This window comes from Malaya genurostris, chromosome 2 (assembly GCF_030247185.1).
Source record: "Malaya genurostris strain Urasoe2022 chromosome 2, Malgen_1.1, whole genome shotgun sequence".
NCBI lineage: Eukaryota > Metazoa > Arthropoda > Insecta > Diptera > Culicidae > Malaya > Malaya genurostris.
In genome coordinates this window covers 168,606,131-168,630,667 of record NC_080571.1, presented here as the reverse complement: position 1 = coordinate 168,630,667, position 24,537 = coordinate 168,606,131, and the positions used below count along the sequence as shown (strand labels likewise).

The following is a 24,537-nucleotide window of genomic DNA, read 5'->3' as shown; positions in this document are numbered from 1 at the left end:
ATTATTATTATTATTATTATTATTATTATTATAATTATTATTATTATTATTATTATTATTATTATTATTATTATTATTATTATTATTATTATTATTAATATTATTACTACTATTATTATTATTATTATTATTATTATTATTATTATTCATTCGAGTTAGCCCACTGTCCCTATAAAGTACAGTATACGCTTGCTACGATAATTCTAAGCGTTTTGGTAGTGATTTAGTGATCTTTTCGGAGAAAAATCATTGGTATCAGAAGAAAACCAATCTAAGTAGTGTTCAATAGTGAAGTTTTGACGAAAAACTGTCGAAAACTGCGAAAATTCGACAAATGATTTGTGCGCCCCACGAGGATATATACAAAAGAATCAGTTGAATCCAACTGAATACGGTTTACTTCATAGCTCCGTTGTTCACAGCTGCAGTGTAACAGGCCATACACTTGATTAGTGCGTGTTGCAGTATTTATCTGCATCAGTGAATATATCAAAAACCTATCTATTTGCATTAGTGAATTTATCGGGATGCAAAATAAAAGCTATCGAAAAGTGTCTAAGAACGGCCAATAAACAATGCAGGCCAATCCTATACCAGAAAACAAAAGAAGGCGGTTATCGGCCTTCGCCCATTCAGCCCATTCAATAGCACTTCTGCTACTGATGTACCACAGTGGGCAGTAGTCAATCAATTACAAAGACTTAAGTAAGCATGGCAGCCACTAGCAGCGGCGGTCCAGGAGGAACAAATGGTAGAAGACTCCCGGAGTTCATGGATCCAACAAACAAGTTTGGGGAACTCACGTATCTTCAACTTGCTGGAAAAGATGAAACTCCGCTCCCAAAAAACCCTTTCCTCATCGGAAAATCAGTAGAATTGGCTGCTGGAGGTCCGATCGAAGGAGCTAGCACAGAAGCAAGAGGAACAAAATACACACTGAGAATACGTGATCCAGTCCAAGTTTCAAAGCTTTTAAAAATGACTCAGCTTTACGATGGCACCGAAGTGTTAGTTCAACCCCACCCAAATCTGAATGTTAGTAAATGCGTAATATCATGCTACGATATCATACATATGGAGGAAAAGGACATACTCGCCGGCCTACTAGGACAGGGAGTTGTGTTCGTTAAAAGAATAACGCGCAGTGAAGGAGAAAGTAGAAAAAATACACCCAAACTGATTCTCACGTTCTAGAAAACAACATATCCTGAATTATAAAAATTGGTCTTCTCAATGTACCTACAAGCTATTTTTTCCGAATCCCATGTTATGCTATAACTGTTTCAGTTATGGACACACCAAATTACGCTGCACTCAACCTAAGCGTTGCTTCAACTGCTCCAATGAACATATTGAAACGGAAGAATGTTGCAACCCAGCATTTTGTCGCAATTGCCAAAGAGATCATCGACCTACTAGCCGTCAATGCCCACGATTCAAACAAGAAACCGAGATCATTGAAATAAAAATACGTAACAATATCACCTTCCCAGAAGCTCGAAAACGAGTCCAGAACATGAAAAGTGGAACCTACGCACAAGCGGTAGCACAGGACAAATCTGTCAAACAAAAACTAGAAGCGCTAGAAACCGCTTCAAAAAAGAAGGATGATCAAATAGAAAAGCTAATTGATGCAGCAAAACAAAGAGAAGACAAGATGGAACAGATGATGAACTACATACAACAACTTAAAAAACAAACCACCGAACACTTACAGGACAAAAGACCACTACCACAAATTAGCGGTGTAACTACTCGGTCACGTAACAACTCTCCAGCATTAGTTGAAACAAAACGAGGAAGACCGAAAACTTCCAAACAGAAAACAGAGCCCAGACAGAGAGAAAACAGTCTAACAGCCCACCACCAATAAAGCTACTCCAGCAACAAATAATAACGAGAGCTCGGATGACGACATAGATATTATGGAGACTCCCCCTAATCAAACCCTTCGATAGATTCTACACTACTCATCGATTGGATCCCATAGGCAACGACCAACGCAAGAACACGGTTAACGACATTCGGTTTGGAGGATCGGAAAGTGTAGTACGTCCTCCGACGCAAGCACAGCAGGAAGAAAAAACCGTCCAGACCGCCATACCCCAACCTGTTGATAGTGATTTCAACCCTGTGACCGAAAGTAATCCCAGAACATCTCTCACTACTGCACCACCCAGCGACAAACACAACAGTGCACGTAGAAATCAACACCTACTGAACGCAACCCGCAACCCAGCTATACGAAACCATTCCCCAGTGCCAGTCACTGTCAAAATTTGTGTCCCAAGTAGTAAAGCCTTTGCGACAGTGATTGGTACTGCGGGGCCTGATACACCACAGGTCAGTCCCGTTATTGCCAATCAAGCTATAGATAATGCTGCTCGAAATTTTTCCGCAGGACTGACAGAAAATGTCGCCGAACATCATCTATCATTCCTTCCTAGAGGAAAATTCTGGAAAAGTACAAGCCCAGATGACCCCACATTCAACTCCTCGAAGAAACACATCAAGGAAACTACACAAAGTCTTACCCCAGTGCCGGCTACTGTCGTAGTTACTGAACACAATATCGCTTATGTCCGGACAGTGGTTGGCACTGTGGGACTAGACGTACCACAGGTCAGTCTAAATTCTCGTCACCCACTACGCGATACTGCTGAGATTTATCCAGTCACAGGTGTACCAGCAGAAGACCAGACGAGTTACCGGTTTGGGGAAGAAGAGAAGAAAGTAGCTTCTCCACTTCATCTTGAAGGAATTGATCGGGGGGAAAAGGTCTGTCCCTATCCCCCGGATACACAGACCTTGCAACACTCCTCCCGACTATCCACCGGTAAACACTCGTCATCATCAGCACCTACTGACCCAGAAGAACCATCAACATCATATGCGAGAAACTGGCATAGGGAAGAAGAGACGAAAGCTGCTCCCCCACTTCCGTACCTGGAAGGGTCTGTCCGGGAGGAAGAGGGCTATCACTACCAACCAGATATACAGCCCTTACAATCCTCCTCCTGGTCCTCCGCCAGAGAATCACCATCGCAACAGCCTAACAGCATCCTGAATCCATCACTAGGTCAACCTCCGGCACGAAATTCAACCGAATGTGTATCACGAACGCACAAGGAATCACTCTCATCATCTTCATCGACAATAAGCACTCGTCGTGATAGCAAATGTTTTGCACTTCAATGGAACATCAGAGGTTTGCGAACCTACATATCTGAACTTAAACAACTGATCACAGATTACGAACCGAGCTTGATAGCTCTGCAGGAGACTAAAGTGAGCAACCAAATGATATCAACAGACTTCATTGGAAAAAATTATACTCTTCTCGCCGAAACTGGAAGTTGTCGATATTGGCAACACGGAGTTGGTCTTGCAATCCGAGATGGAACACCATTCGAACGGATTAATGTCTGCAGTAACATCCAAGCAATCGTAGTAAAAGTGGAAATGCCCATCCAGGTCACTGTAGTCTAAATATATCTCCCTCCTAATAATCAAGAAAGTCAAAACCAATTGAAAGACCTCCTAGAACAATTACCGCGCCTATTACTCATGTTAGGGGACTTTAACGCACACCATATCTGCTGGGGGTCCAATAAATCGACTCGTCTAGGCTACTTCATCGCAGAGAAAACGCTTAAAACGCTTGCGGAAAACTTACTCATTCTCAACAATGGAACTTACACCCGAATCGACCCAGCTACTGGCATAACCTCAGCTATCGACCTGTCAATCTGTAGCCAAAGCATAGCATCTAAATTCATCTGAAAAACATTGCCAGATACGCACGGTAGCGACCATCTACCCATTATCATATCTATGCCCGGTTTCGTACACGCCCAATCCAGAAAACGAAAATGGATCTACGACCAAGCAGACTGGGAAACTTACGAACAGTTGACCTCTAAAGCAATCCGACCAGGCATCGATATGACACTTCAGTGTTTTGTCGACCAATTGATAACAGCAGCAAAAGCTACCATACCCTGCACTACTGGAAGAGTGGGACCCAAAGCGGTACCATGGTGGTGTCCGGAAGTGAAAATGGCCATCAAAAATCGCAGAAAAGCCCTGAGATTACTACGACGTATTCAGGAAGGAGATCCACGTAAGCAAGATGCACTCCAAAAATTCCAGGAAGCGCGATCAACAGCAAGAAAAACAATTCTTAAAGCGATACAACGATCTTGGGAAGATTTTGTTGCGAAAATATCGCCAAACTCCACGACAGCAGAAATGTGGCAAACAGTGAACACACTAAGAGGAAAACGTCAACATAGTCCTACTGTCATCAAACGACTCACAGGATACACAAATGACGCGAAAGAAGTGGCTGAGGAATTAGCGCAGCATTATTCTCAGATATCGGCAACTTCCAGTTACTCATCGCTATTCCAAAAACAGAAGAAAAAGGCCGAACAGAAACGGATAAACCATTCACTAGAATCCAATGAAATCTATAATTCAGATTTCACTCTCCAAGAGCTCCTGTAGGCCTTGGATAAAGGACGGAGTGACTCGACGGGTCCCGACTCGATAGGATATCCAATGCTCCAAAGGCTTCCCGCTTCGGTAAAAATCTCTCTACTGGAACTCTTTAATAGAATATGGCGTTGTGGCGTTTTCCCACCCTGCTGGAGAACTGGAGTCATCGTGCCTATTTTGAAGTCGAACTCGGGTGATACAGGACCAACGTCATTTCGACCAATAACATTGACAAACTGCATGGCTAAAGTTTTCGAACGAATGGTAAACAAACGACTGACAACGGAACTCGAATCTAATGGATATCTCGATAACAGACAACATGCCTTCAGGTCAGGCCGTGGTACTGACTCATACTTTGCAGACTTGGAGAGATATCTGCCCAATCGCGATGAACACTGTCTGATAGCATCTCTCGACTTGTCCAAAGCATACGACACTACATGGAAGTATGGTATTTTAAGAACCCTACAGAAATGGAAGATCCGTGGGAGAATGGCGAATATGCTAAACAGTTTTCTATCAGATAGAACATTTCAAGTCAACGTGGAAAACTACCTATCTAGTAAATACCCGTTGAAGAATGGTGTCCCCCAGGGTTCAGTACTATCAGTTACCTTATTCCTTGTAGCAATGCAACCCATATTCCGAATAGTTATAAACACCGTTAAGGTCCTGCTATATGCTGACGACATCCTACTGTTAGCTTGGGGAAAGAAAGAGCAACCACTCTATCGAAAACTGCAATCTGCAATAGAAGCCGTAGACAGATGGGCCAAAAGTGTTGGATTCTCTTTTTCAGCTATGAAATCCAGCATTTTCTACTGTAGCCCAAATGTCCGTCGAGAGCCCAAGAAAGTCTTAAAGATAAACCAAATCCCTATACAGACACAGACACACCTGAAAATACTTGGCGTCACACTCGATCGATCACTCAACTTTAAAATGCACTGCAAATTAACAAAAAAAACATGCGAATCAAGATTGTACATCCTCAAAATAATCGGAGCCAGGCTACCTCGTGCCCAACGTATATCCTTACTACAAATCGGTTCGGCCATTATAACATCACGGCTTTTATATGGAATGGGGCTTATCAGCAAAGGAGGAAACAATGTCATCAATACACTCACACCTACATACAACAAGACAATAAGATTCGCATCAAGAGCATACGTTACCAGTCCAATCCCAGCCATCATGGCTGAAGCGGGCACCTTGCCGTTCAACTTCCTAGTCTCCCAAACTATTGCTCGAATAGCTATCAATATGCTCGAAAAAAACAGTAATAATGCTTCTCTCCCCTTGGTTAACCGCGTCTCTCAAAAACTAGTAGAAATGGTCGGGACTCCCCTCCCAGATATATGCATAAGAACGCGACCAGGTGATCGGAAATGGTACGATCCCAAACCCCGCATCCTATGGGACATCAAGAAACTTGTAAAAGCAGGAGATCCCCCCGAAATCGTTCGTCCTGTGGTTCAGCATCTTCTTGCTGAGCGCTGCGATCGTACAACAGTTATCTACACCGATGGTTCTAAAGATAACAACTTAGTAGGTTCTGGCGTATTCGGAGAACACATCCAACAATCGATTGGTCTCCCGCCACAATGTAGTGTTTTTTCGGCGGAGGCGTACGCTATAAAAACAACACTCGCCCGATACCATAAATGCAACAATATTCTGATTATGTCTGATTCAGCCAGTGTTTTATCCGCACTCGAATCTGGCACATCTCAGCATCCGTGGATTCAGAATATTGAAACCCTGATAGGTAATCACTCCATCCATCTCTGTTGGATTCCTGGTCACGCAGGAATACATGGCAATGAAGAGGCTGACCGACTAGCAAGAGAAGCTAAAAACAACAATTACTTACATATTCCCACCCCGGGAATTGATGCCCTTCAATAATTCAAATACCTAATCAGACTCCAATGGTACAACCAATAGTCATCGTCAACTGAAGTAGAACTCCGCAAAATCAAATTCGACACATCGACCGAGAAAATTCGATTGATCAACGAGTGCTAACGCGACTTCGGATAGGGCACACCCGACTCACACACGAATTTTTGCTCAAAAAAACGTCACCTCCTATTTGTGATTGCTGTGGAGTGATCGTAGATGTTCAACATATGATACTACATTGTAGGAAATACGACGACTCCAGAAGAAATTATTATTATTATTATTATTATTATATCGTTTAAAATTATTATTATTGTTATTATTATTATTATTATTATTATTATTATTATTATTATTATTATTATTATTATTATTATTATTATTATTATTATTATTATTATTATTATTATTATTATTATTATTATTATTATTATTATTATTATTATTATTATTATTATTATTATTATTATTATTATTATTATTATTATTATTATTATTATTATTATTATTATTATTATTATTATTATTATTATTATTATTATTATTATTATTATTATTATTATTATTATTATTATTATTATTATTATTATTATTATTATTATTATTATTATTATTATTATTATTATTATTATTATTATTATTATTATTATTATTATTATTATTATTATTATTATTATTATTATTATTATTATTATTATTATTATTATTATTATTATTATTATTATTATTATTATTATTATTATTATTATTATTATTATTATTATTATTATTATTATTATTATTATTATTATTATTATTATTATTATTATTATTATTATTATTATTATTATTATTATTATTATTATTATTATTATTATTATTATTATTATTATTATTATTATTATTATTATTATTATTATTATTATTATTATTATTATTATTATTATTATTATTATTATTATTATTATTATTATTATTATTATTATTATTATTATTATTATTATTATTATTATTATTATTATTATTATTATTATTATTATTATTATTATTATTATTATTATTATTATTATTATTATTATTATTATTATTATTATTATTATTATTATTATTATTATTATTATTATTATTATTATTATTATTATTATTATTATTATTATTATTATTATTATTATTATTATTATTATTATTATTATTATTATTATTATTATTATTATTATTATTATTATTATTATTATTATTATTATTATTATTATTATTATTATTATTATTATTATTATTATTATTATTATTATTATTATTATTATTATTATTATTATTATTATTATTATTATTATTATTATTATTATTATTATTATTATTATTATTATTATTATTATTATTATTATTATTATTATTATTATTATTATTATTATTATTATTATTATTATTATTATTATTATTATTATTATTATTATTATTATTATTATTATTATTATTATTATTATTATTATTATTATTATTATTATTATTATTATTATTATTATTATTATTATTATTATTATTATTATTATTATTATTATTATTATTATTATTATTATTATTATTATTATTATTATTATTATTATTATTATTATTATTATTATTATTATTATTATTATTATTATTATTATTATTATTATTATTATTATTATTATTATTATTATTATTATTATTATTATTATTATTATTATTATTATTATTATTATTATTATTATTATTATTATTATTATTATTATTATTATTATTATTATTATTATTATTATTATTATTATTATTATTATTATTATTATTATTATTATTATTATTATTATTATTATTATTATTATTATTATTATTATTATTATTATTATTATTATTATTATTATTATTATTATTATTATTATTATTATTATTATTATTATTATTATTATTATTATTATTATTATTATTATTATTATTATTATTATTATTATTATTATTATTATTATTATTATTATTATTATTATTATTATTATTATTATTATTATTATTATTATTATTATTATTATTATTATTATTATTATTATTATTATTATTATTATTATTATTATTATTATTATTATTATTATTATTATTATTATTATTATTATTATTATTATTATTATTATTATTATTATTATTATTATTATTATTATTATTATTATTATTATTATTATTATTATTATTATTATTATTATTATTATTATTATTATTATTATTATTATTATTATTATTATTATTATTATTATTATTATTATTATTATTATTATTATTATTATTATTATTATTATTATTATTATTATTATTATTATTATTATTATTATTATTATTATTATTATTATTATTATTATTATTATTATTATTATTATTATTATTATTATTATTATTATTATTATTATTATTATTATTATTATTATTATTATTATTATTATTATTATTATTATTATTATTATTATTATTATTATTATTATTATTATTATTATTATTATTATTATTATTATTATTATTATTATTATTATTATTATTATTATTATTATTATTATTATTATTATTATTATTATTATTATTATTATTATTATTATTATTATTATTATTATTATTATTATTATTATTATTATTATTATTATTATTATTATTATTATTATTATTATTATTATTATTATTATTATTATTATTATTATTATTATTATTATTATTATTATTATTATTATTATTATTATTATTATTATTATTATTATTATTATTATTATTATTATTATTATTATTATTATTATTATTATTATTATTATTATTATTATTATTATTATTATTATTATTATTATTATTATTATTATTATTATTATTATTATTATTATTATTATTATTATTATTATTATTATTATTATTATTATTATTATTATTATTATTATTATTATTATTATTATTATTATTATTATTATTATTATTATTATTATTATTATTATTATTATTATTATTATTATTATTATTATTATTATTATTATTATTATTATTATTATTATTATTATTATTATTATTATTATTATTATTATTATTATTATTATTATTATTATTATTATTATTATTATTATTATTATTATTATTATTATTATTATTATTATTATTATTATTATTATTATTATTATTATTATTATTATTATTATTATTATTATTATTATTATTATTATTATTATTATTATTATTATTATTATTATTATTATTATTATTATTATTATTATTATTATTATTATTATTATTATTATTATTATTATTATTATTATTATTATTATTATTATTATTATTATTATTATTATTATTATTATTATTATTATTATTATTATTATTATTATTATTATTATTATTATTATTATTATTATTATTATTATTATTATCATTATTATTATTATTATTATTATTATTATTATTATTATTATTATTATTATTATTATTATTATTATTATTATTATTATTATTATCATTATTATTATTATTATTATTATTATTATCATTATTATTATTATTATTATTATTATTATTATTATTATTATTATTATTATTATTATTATTATTATTATTATTATTATTATCATTATTATTATTATTATTATTATTATTATTATTATTATTATTATTATTATTATTATTATTATTATTATTATTATCATTATTATTATTATTATTATTATTATTATTATTATTATTATTATTATTATTATTATTATTATTATTATTATTATTATTATTATTATTATTATTATTATTATTATTATTATTATTATTATTATTATTATTATTATTATTATTATTATTATTATTATTATTATTATTATTATTATTATTATTATTATTATTATTATTATTATTATTATTATTATTATTATTATTATTATTATTATTATTATTATTATTATTATTATTATTATTATTATTATTATTATTATTATTATTATTATTATTATTATTATTATTATTATTATTATTATTATTATTATTATTATTATTATTATTATTATTATTATTATTATTATTATTATTATTATTATTATTATTATTATTATTATTATTATTATTATTATTATTATTATTATTATTATTATTATTATTATTATTATTATTATTATTATTATTATTATTATTATTATTATTATTATTATTATTATTATTATTATTATTATTATTATTATTATTATTATTATTATTATTATTATTATTATTATTATTATTATTATTATTATTATTATTATTATTATTATTATTATTATTATTATTATTATTATTATTATTATTATTATTATTATTATTATTATTATTATTATTATTATTATTATTATTATTATTATTATTATTATTATTATTATTATTATTATTATTATTATTATTATTATTATTATTATTATTATTATTATTATTATTATTATTATTATTATTATTATTATTATTATTATTATTATTATTATTATTATTATTATTATTATTATTATTATTATTATTATTATTATTATTATTATTATTATTATTATTATTATTATTATTATTATTATTATTATTATTATTATTATTATTATTATTATTATTATTATTATTATTATTATTATTATTATTATTATTATTATTATTATTATTATTATTATTATTATTATTATTATTATTATTATTATTATTATTATTATTATTATTATTAATATTATTATTATTATTATTATTATTATTATTATTATTATTATTATTATTATTATTATTATTATTATTATTATTATTATTATTATTATTATTATTATTATTATTATTATTATTATTATTATTATTATTATTATTATTATTATTATTATTATTATTATTATTATTATTATTATTATTATTATTATTATTATTATTATTATTATTATTATTATTATTATTATTATTATTATTATTATTATTATTATTATTATTATTATTATTATTATTATTATTATTATTATTATTATTATTATTATTATTATTATTATTATTATTATTATTATTATTATTATTATTATTATTATTATTATTATTATTATTATTATTATTATTATTATTATTATTATTATTATTATTATTATTATTATTATTATTATTATTATTATTATTATTATTATTATTATTATTATTATTATTATTATTATTATTATTATTATTATTATTATTATTATTATTATTATTATTATTATTATTATTATTATTATTATTATTATTATTATTATTATTATTATTATTATTATTATTATTATTATTATTATTATTATTATTATTATTATTATTATTATTATTATTATTATTATTATTATCATTATTATTATTATTATTATTATTATTATTATTATTATTATTATTATTATTATTATTATTATTATTATTATCATTATTATTATTATTATTCATTCGAGTTCGGGACACTGTAGCAACAGCAACAGCCGCACACGCGCTCGTTATCTTTTTGGTATTTTTGGTGTTTTTTTAACAGTCGTTACCTAACGAAGTGATAATTTAAATAGTACAGTGTCAGTTCACGCGGGATTAGTGAAAACGCGTTGAAAATCGGCGGTTTGGTGGCCGAAAACGGCGAAGAACAGTGTTTCGCACATAGTCAATAGCAGCAAAACAAACGCTCATCATAGTGGTGGATATTTTGTGGACCATTGTTTCACTATTAGCCTTATTGAAGTGCAATACTTAGTTCTACTGCGGCCGATACACGCGAAAATTGCAGAACCCGGTAAAAATCGGGGGTCTGGTGGCCGAAAACGGCGAAAAATAGTGTTTCGCATTGGGTTCGAAGCATAGTTTACAGCAGCAAAATAAACCCGCGCCATTAGTGTTCGCCGATCGGTTCATTCATTTGCTTTGTCAAGGATCGTTGTCGACGTCCCGACTAACAAGCGATAACGGGAAGTGAAAAAAAAAGATTTGGTTTTGTGAAAAAATAGTATATATAGTTAAGTAGTGATACACTAAAGGAGCAATAAAGGTAGGATCTTTCCTTTTTTACCTCTTTACTTATTTTGGGGTAGGGGACGGGTGACCGCTTCCCACATTGACTGCATAAGCGTTTCGAAATGGCGGCCGCTAGTAGCGGCGACCCGGGTGGGTCACGTAGAAGAATTCCGACGTTCATGGATCCAACCAACGAATTTGGAGAACTGACTGTTCTTCAACTAATGGTAAGAATGATACACCGCAACCAAAAAACCCTTTCCTGATTGGCAGATCAAATGAAAGAGTCGCTGGTGGACGGATCGAAAGCGCGAACACTGAAGTCAGGGGTACCAAGTATACACAGAAAGTGCGAAATCCGCTACAAGTTCAGAAGCTGTTGCAAATGCAAACTCTCGATGATGACACAGAAGTAGAAGTACAACCACACCCACATATGAATGTTAGCCGCTGTGTTATCGTCTCGTTCGATCTGATCGATTTCTCCGAAGCAGATGTATTATTAGGTTTAATAAGTCAGGGAGTCATCCACGTAAAAAGGATTACTCGAAAGCAAAATGATATGCGAGTGAACACGCCAGCCATAATCCTCACCTTCAACAGATCTACTTTCCCGGAAACTGTGGAGGTTGGTTTATTACAACTATCTACACGTCCATACTTTTGCTTTTCCTACGGCCACACTCGTGCACGTTGCCCTGGTCCGCAACGATGCGTCAACTGTTCCGCCGAGCATCAAGTTGAAGAATGTAGCGAAGCCGCTTTCTGTATGAACTGCAAAGGTAACCACAGACCATCAAGCCGCCAATGTCCTGTGTACAAATTCGAAATCGAAGTGGTTCGAATCAAGGTGAACGAACATATCAATTACCCTGAAGCGCGCAAGAAGGCAGAGGAAAAATCGAAAAGTAGTTACGCTCAGGTAGCCGCAAAAATGAATGTCCAGTCGGTACAAAGTAAAACATTCGAGGAACAAATAAAAAATAAGGATGACCAAATCGCTAAACTGCTCGAAGAAATGGCAAAGAAGGATGAGAAAATGGAGAAAATGTTTGAGCATATGAAAAAACTCCAAAACCAAATTGGAGAACTCACCAATAGACTGAACCAGACATCATCGCTGACGCAATCTCAATCACAGAAAATGCAAGTAGCCCGATCCATGAAAAAAACCACCCCTAACTCAAGAACCAAAACGAGGACGAGACTCCGAAACAACACAACCATCTGGACCAATAACACGATCTCAAAATAATTTACCGGCCATTCTGGATAACAAAAGACCACGACCACCGAAGCAATTTGCGACTACTTCAAGTCATCCGAATACCGTTCCCTCGGAAAGACAAAGCCCTACGCTGAAGAAAACCGCCACACAAGCTACAGAATCGTTCTCTGAATCGGAAGACGAACTAGTGGTTATGGAAACGCAACCCAGTTAATATCTTCGACAGTCCTAAAACACACGAAAACCTGAACCCTTACAACTTAGACCCAAGCACGCCCACGGACATCGAAATTAATCGGTTTGGAAGCGGAGAAACTGCAGTACCCCTTCCAACGCAAGCACAGCAGAATGACGAAACCATCCGGGACGTCATACCCCAACCCGTTGATGGTGAACTCACCTCTGTGGCCGATAAGGAATACGACACGGATATTTCACCAAGTAAACCCCACCAAGATAACACGAGAATCAGGACCGCATACCAGAACGAGCACACTTATAGCCTTTCCCCAGTGCCGACCGCTGTCGGTACTGTTGATAATAGTAATGAAGCGTGTGCGACAACGGTTGGCACTGTGGGACAAGGCCTCCCACAGGTCAGTACCGTAACAAACAAATCCACCGAAGATACTGTTGCGCCCTCTAATCTTCCAGTTTCTACTGAGAACCATCGCACTCGATCATGGAGTCAATCCGATGAATACGTGAGAGCCGATCAACACACAAACATCAGTTCGAAAACTACACAAAGTCTTTCCCCAGTGCCGGTCGCTGTTGACTCTTTTGGGAATAATAGTGTAGCACTTTTGACAGCGGCTGGCACTGTGGGACTGTACACACCACAGGTCAGTCCCACAGAAATTGTCGCAACCCCTACAGATGCTTCTGCGCCCCTTTTTCACACATTTTCAGCACCATTCACACCCTGGATACCACAAGGAGAAGACGCATTGAGAAGCAGGCTTTCCATCACTACCTCTTTTTCGAAGGCTACACAAAGTCTTTCCCCGGTACCGGCCGCTGTCGGCTCGTTTGGGAATAATAGTGTAGTACTTTCGGCAACGACCGGTACTGTGGGACTAGACGTCCCACAGGTCAGTGTTACATCGCCACAGCAACCAACAATCGATACTGCGGAGCTTTCCTCTCTTACAGACCAACTAACAGGATCAAGTAACCGGCTTGGGGAAGAAGAGAAGAAAGTAGCTTCCCCACTTCTCATCGAAGAAGAGATCGACTGGGGGGAAGAGGACTGTCCCTACCATCCAGGTATACAGTTCCCGCAATTCTCCTCCCGGCTTTCTGTCGGCGAATACCAAGCACGCGAAGATGTCAGTTATCGATCTTCATCACCTACAACAACAGAGCGATCCACAACACCATCGATCAAGAAAAACGTTTCCGACAGAACTTTCGCGTTACAGTGGAACATGCGTGGATTACGAGCTAATATTAGCGAACTGAAACAGCTCATCGCCGAATATGAGCCCTGCGTGGTGGCCCTTCAAGAGACGAAGGTCAATGAGGCGATCATTCCATCAGACTACGTAGGCAAGAAACTTGATATGAAAGTCTTTCGATTTCGACAATAGTTTATTTAATCTACTAGCCTCATTCAGATTAGAGATGTTATTGCAAAGGTTTTTCCATCCACTTCGCTCAGAATACCGGAGAGCAGTTTTGTAAGCTCGGCGATCTGACACGAAAGCCTCCGATCCATCTCTGCCTCGGCGATTCCAGGCTCTTCTACACAGTTTTCTAAGACTTGTGAGTTCAGCGTTCCACCAAGGAGTTCCTTTGCCGCAACTATGAGCGAGTTTGTCATATCTACAACATTATCCAAGTCCTTTGGAGATTAAACTATGGGTACGTAACCATGAAAGCTAGTGGCCAACTCCTCCATGTAATGATCCCAGTTTGTGGATTTGGGATTACGATAAGTGATAATATCAAACGTAGCGTTTAAATGGTCGAATATAATGAATTTGTGATCAGATAACGATGGCTCGAGCTCGTTCGGCACAGCCCAATTCGATAACTCATAAGAGATCCTATCAGAGCAGAGAGTTAGATCCAGCACCTCTTCCCTGCCAGAGCGTTCAAAAGTTGGTCGATTTCCTTCGCTGAGTATGTGTTAATTTGTACTTCTTAAGTACTTCATCAAAGTAGGGCCTCTGATGTTTATATCTGTACTTCCCCAGATGACGTGATGAGCTTTTACATCACTACCGATTATAAGTGGAAATCCATATCTGTTACAGTATGTTACAGTCCTTTTAAAGTCATCACTAGGTGAAGATTCGTTGTGTGGCAGGTATGCCGAGCAATAAACATATGTCTTCTCGATACTCTCAACTTTTAGTTTGACCAAGATAGTACAAATATCGCGAGTCGTGAGTTCGGATATAAGAGATGCGTCAATTGCGCTGTTTATAAGAATACAGGCACGTGCATTTCACGAGGATTTACCATACCAGTCTTGTTGAAAGCTACAAAAACAGGGTTTAGTAGTTTCCCCATATAAAAGTTTCCCTTATGAAAATATGGTTCTTGTACCAGAGCTATCGAGGCTTTACCTTCCTGCATAAGGCAGGATAAATTAATAGTTGCTGTACGTTTGTGCTGCAGATTTATTTGTGCCACCCTAACCATTATTGATTGAAGTATTGTACATTTCATCTCCAGCACTCACTGTCCAACAACTAGAATAGATTTGGCACATTGGCTTACGAATGCATACAGCAGACCATACAGGTTGTTTTCATGTGATATAACCATTCAATTTAACTCCCACGATTTGCGAAGAAATGAAAAAATGTCAACTGTGCCAGAGCTTCGCCTAACACAGCAGGGGCCAAGCCCAAAGCCATTCCGTTTGCGACTGGCATATTTCACTCCACCAGCCATTCAGTCTTCGGCACGGAAATACACCTTGACTTTGGAGCACCTGTTAATCGCCTTTTACGATATGGGGCAGGAACCCAGTGGATCAAATTCTGACTGATAAAACAGTTCACCGCCGGAAGCCACACGGCGTAACGACTGACTTGATTTGAAGAGAGCTCATAGATTTCGTCTATCAGTCTCTCTATATGTCAAGTAGCTTATTGGCATACATACAAGCCGCATTTATTATTAATTAATCCGAAAGTTAGCTACTGCTGAAGCCTATACCCAATTATGATTTAAACAATACACGTTAGCTACAACAAAAACGCAAGCCACAAAAGACAATCCATATAGGTGGTTTTAACGAGCTGTGATATATAGTAAAGAATAAGAGTAGGGTTCCTCTAATAATATTTTTATTTAAAGCAAACTAATCGTATATATTCGAATCGGATTTTGGATAGATTTTGATCGAAATTTGATTTAAAGCGTAAAACAGGCGGTTTTCTTGTTTTCCAAGAGCAGCGACCGACTCTTCGTCTATACCCAAGATAACAGGAAATTTTCCGCACTCAGGTGGTAGAATCTTGTTAACTTTCCAAAACTTTGTAGATAAATTACGATTTAGACGACCAATTGTCTCCAGAACTATTTTCGCTCCATTTTTTTCCAGTCGAGGAGCCATTGGAGCTGAAAAAATAGCACGACGCAACGGAGGTATGCGAGTGTAAGGCAACACTGTATATTCCGGTAGCACTCGAGCTTCGGCAATAGAAACCAATGATTGTTTCTGCTAGTTTACGCGGAATTCATCGCGAGCTTTAAACCAACCGATTCCCTGGTTATGGCCAGAGCCAGTGAAAGCAGGCCTTTGTTGTTCGTGAGCTATTTTAAGCTGGAGCCGCACTAAATCTTCGCACAATTTGTTGAAAAATATGTCGTCTACATCTTCATTGTTTCGCTTTATGCACACTTTCAACTTGTTTGAATCGCGTTGTTTTTGCTTTTTGTCCAAATTATTAGCTGGAGAAGTGGCCAGACGCTTGGAGTTGTCTTTCTCCTTTGATTTTCCGTTTGATTGAACACCATTTTGTTCCATCGTCGTAGTGGGAGAACGCAATAAATTGTCTTCGTCGTCCAATAAGGATAATGACATGTTTAGCACTTTATGGCACTTGTTAGAATGAAAGAATATATTAATTTTCTTGGGATTTTTGAGGGGTACTAAAAATCTTGCACTATCACAGTTATAGATTGTACTAATAATCTCACAGCAAAAGATACACATATACACATGTGTATACTGTATCAGACAGTAATTATATTATAGAAACTCAAATTACGACTACAACCTAATCCACAGTGGAGTTAGACGCGCGTGTGTTAAATGACAATGGTACAGATTGTACTTACCGTATGAAATTCCGTATAGTAAGATTTACCTGCGAATACAGAATTTGGAAGCACATTATCAATTTGACCCCGTTTGAAATGAGGTCACTCAGTATTTGCATTGGCCATGGCGAATTTTGCAGAATTTTCACATAAACTATATGTTTTGTAACAAAAACACTGTATAGTTCACTTATATACATATTATCCTGTTATTGAACACAAAAAAGGCTCACTGTCATAGCCTTACTGCTAAATAGCTTTTCACGGCGACTAGAAGCGCGGAGCTATATGCGTGCGGTGCGAACGACCACTCAAGTCAGAATCCAATAGCAAATAGCAAACGTATTCTACGAAGGTGGATAGCGAACTGAACTTAAATTTGATATCTTCATCAGCATATTTTGGCTGCGTTATCTCCACAACACTGACTGATCGAATATTTCTCGGTGATAGTGTGTGTACAAGTTGGCATCAAATACGAAAGCAGAATCGTGTAAGCCACTCTGCCAATTGTGAATACTTTTCTTTCTAAGCCCCAACATCGCCCCCTTGAACCATGAAATATTTACTTTCAACAATTCATATACAAATAATGCACTAATAGTATGAACCTATGCAATTAAACTTAAGTAAATGTCAATCGGATCAGTTTTTCCTTGCGGTATCATTTAGGCCTAAGATGCTTCTGGCATCGGTGCTTTTGCTGTATGTTTTGGAGCTGTTCGTTGTAGGATCGTCGTTCGCCACGGAAGGAAGTAAACAAATTTTCGTTATCGGTCGCTTTAGAATACCTCGAGCGGTTCTCAGTGTTACAACCCGTGTAAGCTGATCTGGTCCAGGATGGATGGAAATAATTCTCGCTAGTGGCCATTTCACAGGATGCTGAAACTCGTCTACAATTATTACCAGGCGTTCTACTCGAATTTCATTGTTTGTCGCCGTTGATTTTGTAATTTTTTGCATTTCTTGTAGATATTCGCCACCCCAGTGATGCCAAAATTGTTGGAATGTACGTTGTATTGATTGGTAATTAGTTAGTCTATGCAATGGAACATCAATAATATTTGCTTCTGGTATAGAGTGCATCCTTGTTCCAATTAAGAAATGAGCGGGTGTAAGACAACTTATATCATTCGGGTCTTCGGAAAGTTTGGTGCCTTTGGTGGATTCAAATGCCATGTGATGCCTTCGTTGGCGCACTCCGTTTGTATTGATTCATTTTCAGTGCTTCTTAGCCAATTGTAAACTTGTTCCAATCCATTCTTGGTGCCCTCAAAATTTTTACCATTATCGGAGTAAATATCAGATGGCCGACCTCTCCTGGCAATAAAGTGCCGTAGTGTTGCGAGAATAGCTGCAGTTGAAAGGTCGCTTACTAATTCAATGTGGACTGCTTTGGTGCTGAAGCAGACGAACAAACATATGTAAGCTTTGGCTGCCACTGCTCTTTCATGAATCGGTTTCAAATAAACAGGACCAGCCAAGTCCATCCCGGTGTGTGTAAATGGACGACTTGGTGTGATACGAGCTAGAGGTAGTTGTCCCATGCGCTGTGTCGCAGGAACGGGATTCGTTGGTGTACACTGGAGACATCCTCTGAGAACGCCTCGTATTAGACGTCTACCGTTTATAGGCCAGTACTTCTCCCTCATGGCAGCAAGTGTGAGACGGCATCCACCATGTATGAGTTGATAGTGATATTGCTTAGCCAAAAGGCGGGTGTGTGGATGTGGATTAGGCAATAGGAGGGGATGTTTGTTAATGTAAGGCTGTTCGGACAACTTCAACCTTCCTCCCACTCTTATCGTTCCATCTGGATCTATGAATGGCTTCAATAATCGAAGCGAGGAATACTTTGAAACTCCTCGACCTTGTGTTAAATCATTGATTTCCTGCTGAAATGCGTCTTTCTGAGCCAGACGAACGAGGGCTGACTGGGCCTTCTTTAAGTCCTCAACCGTAAGATAATTGTGTTGGTGAGGGTCACTTGCAATGGGTAAAGATCGCCGATTTCTGCATTTTTGAATGAATCGGAAGCTAACTGTAACGCGGATGAGTCGATTGTGTGATAAAAACCGTGTAAAATGCGGATTATGCCTATTTTCAATTTTAACAACTGCAATTAATATTTTTCGACGTTCCATTATTGGGATAGTCCGAAATGCATGTTACTGGCCAATGTTCTTGGGTTTGAGATAACCAAGCTGGACCGTGTTTCCAGAGGGCACTCGAAAATAAGTCATTTACATCCACCCCTCGCGATACAAGATCAGCAGGGTTTTGCTTGCCGGAAATATGTTTTCATTGCGAGCCTTGAGTAGCGGATTGAATGCTAGAGACCCGATTGGCTATGTAGGTTTTCCACGTGTTCGGTGGAGACTTTAACCATTGTAACGTGACCATAGGATCAGACCAAAAGTAAGACGCTGTTATTGTAATTTGTAATGCCTGTATTATCTTGGAGTGGAGTTTTGCAGCAAGGCTCGCCACACATAATTTCAATCTGGGAAGTGTAACTCGGTTAAGTGGAGCTACCCGAGATTTTGAAGATAGCAATTCCACCGAGATATTGATGGACCGGGAGTAGGTGCAAGCTCCATAAGCAGCTTCGGACGCATCTGTGAACGTATGCAGCTGTATCTCGGCTTCAGGAAGAAAGGCATAGCGGTTCGATTTAAAATTTGACAGCGCGGGCAGTTGCTCTGAGTATCGTTTCCATTTCAACGCAATATTTTCAAATACTGTATCGTCCCATCCACAAGTTTCTAACCATAGTTGTTGTATCAGAAGTTTTCCGCGAATTATTACTGGAGCAATTAAACCTAACGGATCGAAAAGTTGAGATATTTCCGATAGTGATGCTCGCTTTGTAGTGTTGCCCTTTTGATTGATGTTAATATTGAATTGCAATTTATCTTCTTCAGGTTCCCAAGCGATGCCTAAGGACTTGACTGTTTCATTTTCGTCAAACTTCAAAGGTGAATGTGTTCCAATTTCATCTGTAGAAAGTCCTTGAAGAACCTGGAGTTTATTCGAAGTCGATTTCCTCAATACGAAACCTCCTTTAGAGAGCAATTCAGTAATTTCTGCTTGGAGTTTAATCGCTTCTTCTATTGATTCCGCTCCGGCAATGAAGTCGTATACATAAAAATTATTTCGTAAAGCTGGCCCTCCAAGAGGATATGGCTCTCCCTCATCTTCGGCTAGCTGTTTTAGCGTGCGTGTTGCAAGAAACGACGAGGAGGCAAGACCATATGTTACGGTTAGAAGCTCATACGCCATAACATTCGCTGGAAAGGCGTGTCTTTGGTGTTCAACTTAACTTGACGGTACATTTTTTCAATGTCGGCCACTAAGGCCACAGGGTATGTACGAAATCGGAGAATGATCGACAATAAATCATCTTGCACTACGGGTCCTACAAGAAGAGCACCGTTTAGTGAATGTCCCGTTGACGTCTTTGCGGATCCGTCAAAAACAACGCGAACTTTCGTGGTTGTGCTAGCCTTCTTGACGACCGGATGATGGGGGAGATAGCAGCTGTCGGAGTTTGAATTGTTATCCATTGAAACTAGTTGCATGTGTCCGAGTGTTAAGTATTCATGCAGATATTTATTGTATTCGTTTCGCAGAGACTCATCACGATGTAACCTTCGCTCTAAAAACTCAAATCGTCGTAATGCTGCTGATACTACCAATTATTTCATCGAAGTTTGCATGCCGCGGAAATTTCACTATGTAACGTCCTTCAGGATCCCTTGAGACATTTCTTGTATAGAACTCTTCGCAGTATTTCTCTTCTAAGAATAAATTGGATTCATTTGGTAATTCTTCTGTTTCCCAAAATCTCTCAAGCTGTTTTTCTAAATTAGTTAGTGATATAGCAGTAAGAACACGAGGTGAGGCTAAATGCGGAGCGTGCAGCGAGGAACCGGATACCAGCCACCCAAATACACTGTCTACTAAGTTGAAGGAAGTTGATCAAGCATTTGTACGTGGGTTTGTCTAACGTAGAGGCATGCTCTTCCGGAGCTGCTAAGGTGTCAGCGTGTAAACGCGTGCAAAGGAGAAGTTCCAAAATTGTACTGCATGAATCTGTCTGTTCGTCCAGTTGTGCCAAAATTTTAAACATGCCGCTCAAAATCAACAATCAAATGCAATGTAGATGCGGACTCCAGTGGCATTGCCGGGATATCAAACAACGCCTGGACATGACGCCTTTTGATGTGGAACACATCTTTATTAGGGGTGCAAATCAGCAACTCAAGAAAAACTACACGCAGAAATGTGGTCAGGTTTTAAACACTTACAGCTCAGTCTGTTTTGTATCAATTATTAATATTATTTCATCATTTGATAGGAAATATTTTTACGTATTGATTTGAGTGTTCATAGCCATATATTTTGAATTGTATATCATAAAATCTTCGATCTTATCAATTCCTGAGAATTCAAACCGCTCGCACTAATTATGGCTATAATGAACCTTTCTCCAGTAATGTGTCGTCTATTCAATCGATGTGCTCATGTATTTGATTTTACCCTGTCTCGCAATACCATAAAACATTTTTTTTAACACAATCTCAAACAGTCCTTCCAACTCCAATACTTAAATTCTAGATTTAGCTTTAGGGTGATTTAGTATCTAATCCACAAGTTTAGTTTAGTGCTCCCTCAGTAAGTCTACTTCCATTCTCTATCGATTATGCAACCAAGAATAATATTCACCATTAGGTTTGTTTCTAACATCCGCTCGACTCTCTCGATTCCCCGGCTGTCCACCATCTTCTTCGGAACTAACTAGATCTTTATGATGTTACTAATACTTTTTGCATCCCCCCCTCTTCATCTTTTCACCATCTTTTGTGACAATTAACTTGATCTTTTGCCGCTTTCTACTTCATTCGAAACGCCCCCCCCCCCCCCCCTTCTACCCCTTTGAACCCCTTCGTAATTCCATTTACTACAATATTCACTTCTCTCTTTTTCTCTCTTTTTTTCCTGCATTGCCGCTCTCCGAGGGCCACTCTCTTTGATGTCCAGCATGCCGGACACCCGCCGAGTGTTTGTGATTTGGGGGTTTTCCCGCGGATCCTCACGGACAGCAGGATGCGGCCCTCAACGTCACCGTCCAGTCACTCTTGACCCTCGCCGGGAATAATTTTACTTTAAGCCCTTAGTATTAAGCAGTATATCTGTTAGATTTTTGTAATCTGTTGATATAAAAAGATGAGGAGGTTTTATGTCTGCTGGAGAGAGAGATTGTAAATTTCAGCTCCAGCGGGCTTTTCCCTGCTCCCAAACAAATAAATAAATAAATAAACTTTGACTTATTGTATAAAAATAACGAAAATGTTGATTAATAGCTAGCAGTGTCCTATTTTGTCTGCAAAAAATCTCCGGCATACCGGATTTCCCTGCCACAGTCGACGGTTTTGAAGGAGTAAGCGATGTATCAAAGAGAGAACATCGCTCTGATTGGTCAATCGATGCAAAAGCGAAGCAGTTGGAAGCACGCGAATCTATAACTAGAAGCGAAATTAAAGCTAACGTTTCATTCCTATTCCTAGCATGCTAGAAGTAGGTTGTTGCTAGACAGCAAGACAAAAACGTGCCATAAAACGATTTGAAGCTTTAAGGACTGATGCCAGTTGTTAGCGTAAAACCGTGTCGCTCGCTGTGCGTATTACATTTGTCTTCATGCACTCTCGTAAATGTGTAAAATGACTCTCGATGTGGCCGGATGGCCAAGAAATATTTTGATATTTTCGGTTACAAGTTTGACTACATCACATAAAATCCAATAAAGCTACCGCTTGTTTGGCAGCCTTGATGAGCCGATTTTAATTCTCTCTCATGTTTCGTTATGTTACCAGGTAGAAATGGTGTCGCCATAGAAACGTACTTACCATTGCAAAAATAACATTCACTTAATTTTTATCGCGACAACATATATTTTTTATGCACTAATCGCATCTAAACTAAATTATCTAGACATTGTCATGATAGATTTTTGATCCATGCTTTTGAAGGCGAGATATTCAATGAACAAGTTGAAAGTTGCAGTTTTCAGCTATGCAACTCTTCCTTCAGAAAAAAGACTTTCCCGACCGCTAAAGTCAAACAATCATTCTGAAATTTTCACAGAATAATCTAAACTAAATTTCTAAGAGATTGTCTGTTGGATTTTTTGATATTCGTCGTCGTTTCTAAGAAAATCAGATTTCAAGCGTGAAAATAGCCCTTTAAAACGCCCTAAAACACACTGGCCTCAGCCCTTTACTCTGATCTTGTGTCATGCAAGCTCGGAATTCCATGTTATGTCGTTTCCCCATGAGAAATTGACAACTACCTCTGGATAAAACTTGAACACAAGCTTGGCGAAGAGAAGCTTAATTATCGAAATCGCAAGTATGTACAAAGATATAATTGCATATATTTGGGATAATGGTGTAATTTCGTCAGTCATAAAACAAATGCAACTCAAGACAAATGATGGTCGGTGTTGGTTCGGATTGATTGAACTTTTTTAATGTAGATCATTAGAAATTTTGGTTGCCTTGTTCCACATCAACGGCTCGAACAACGCCATGGGGCTGATCCTTGTAGTTTTTAATAAATACTCGTTTGCGTATCGAACGATCAAAGATTCCCATGCTAATTTATAATTA

The 24,537-nt window shown here is 33.6% G+C and overlaps 2 protein-coding genes across 2 annotated transcripts; one reads left to right on the top strand and one right to left on the bottom strand.

The window, feature by feature from the left end:
* Window positions 1-4,995: 4,995 nt before the first annotated feature.
* On the top strand, window positions 4,996-6,414 carry LOC131428991 (uncharacterized). The gene has a single exon (XM_058593047.1). It carries the CDS (start codon window positions 4,996-4,998, stop codon window positions 6,412-6,414), a length of 1,419 nt encoding a protein of 472 aa, XP_058449030.1.
* Window positions 6,415-10,989: 4,575 nt separating this feature from the next.
* LOC131432236 (uncharacterized protein DDB_G0292186-like) lies at window positions 10,990-11,478 on the bottom strand (the record flags this gene model as incomplete). Its single annotated transcript, XM_058598376.1, has 1 exon — window positions 10,990-11,478. A coding segment is annotated over one exon (489 nt), but the record flags the coding sequence as incomplete, so codon positions are not given.
* Between the last annotated feature and the right edge of the window lie 13,059 nt (window positions 11,479-24,537).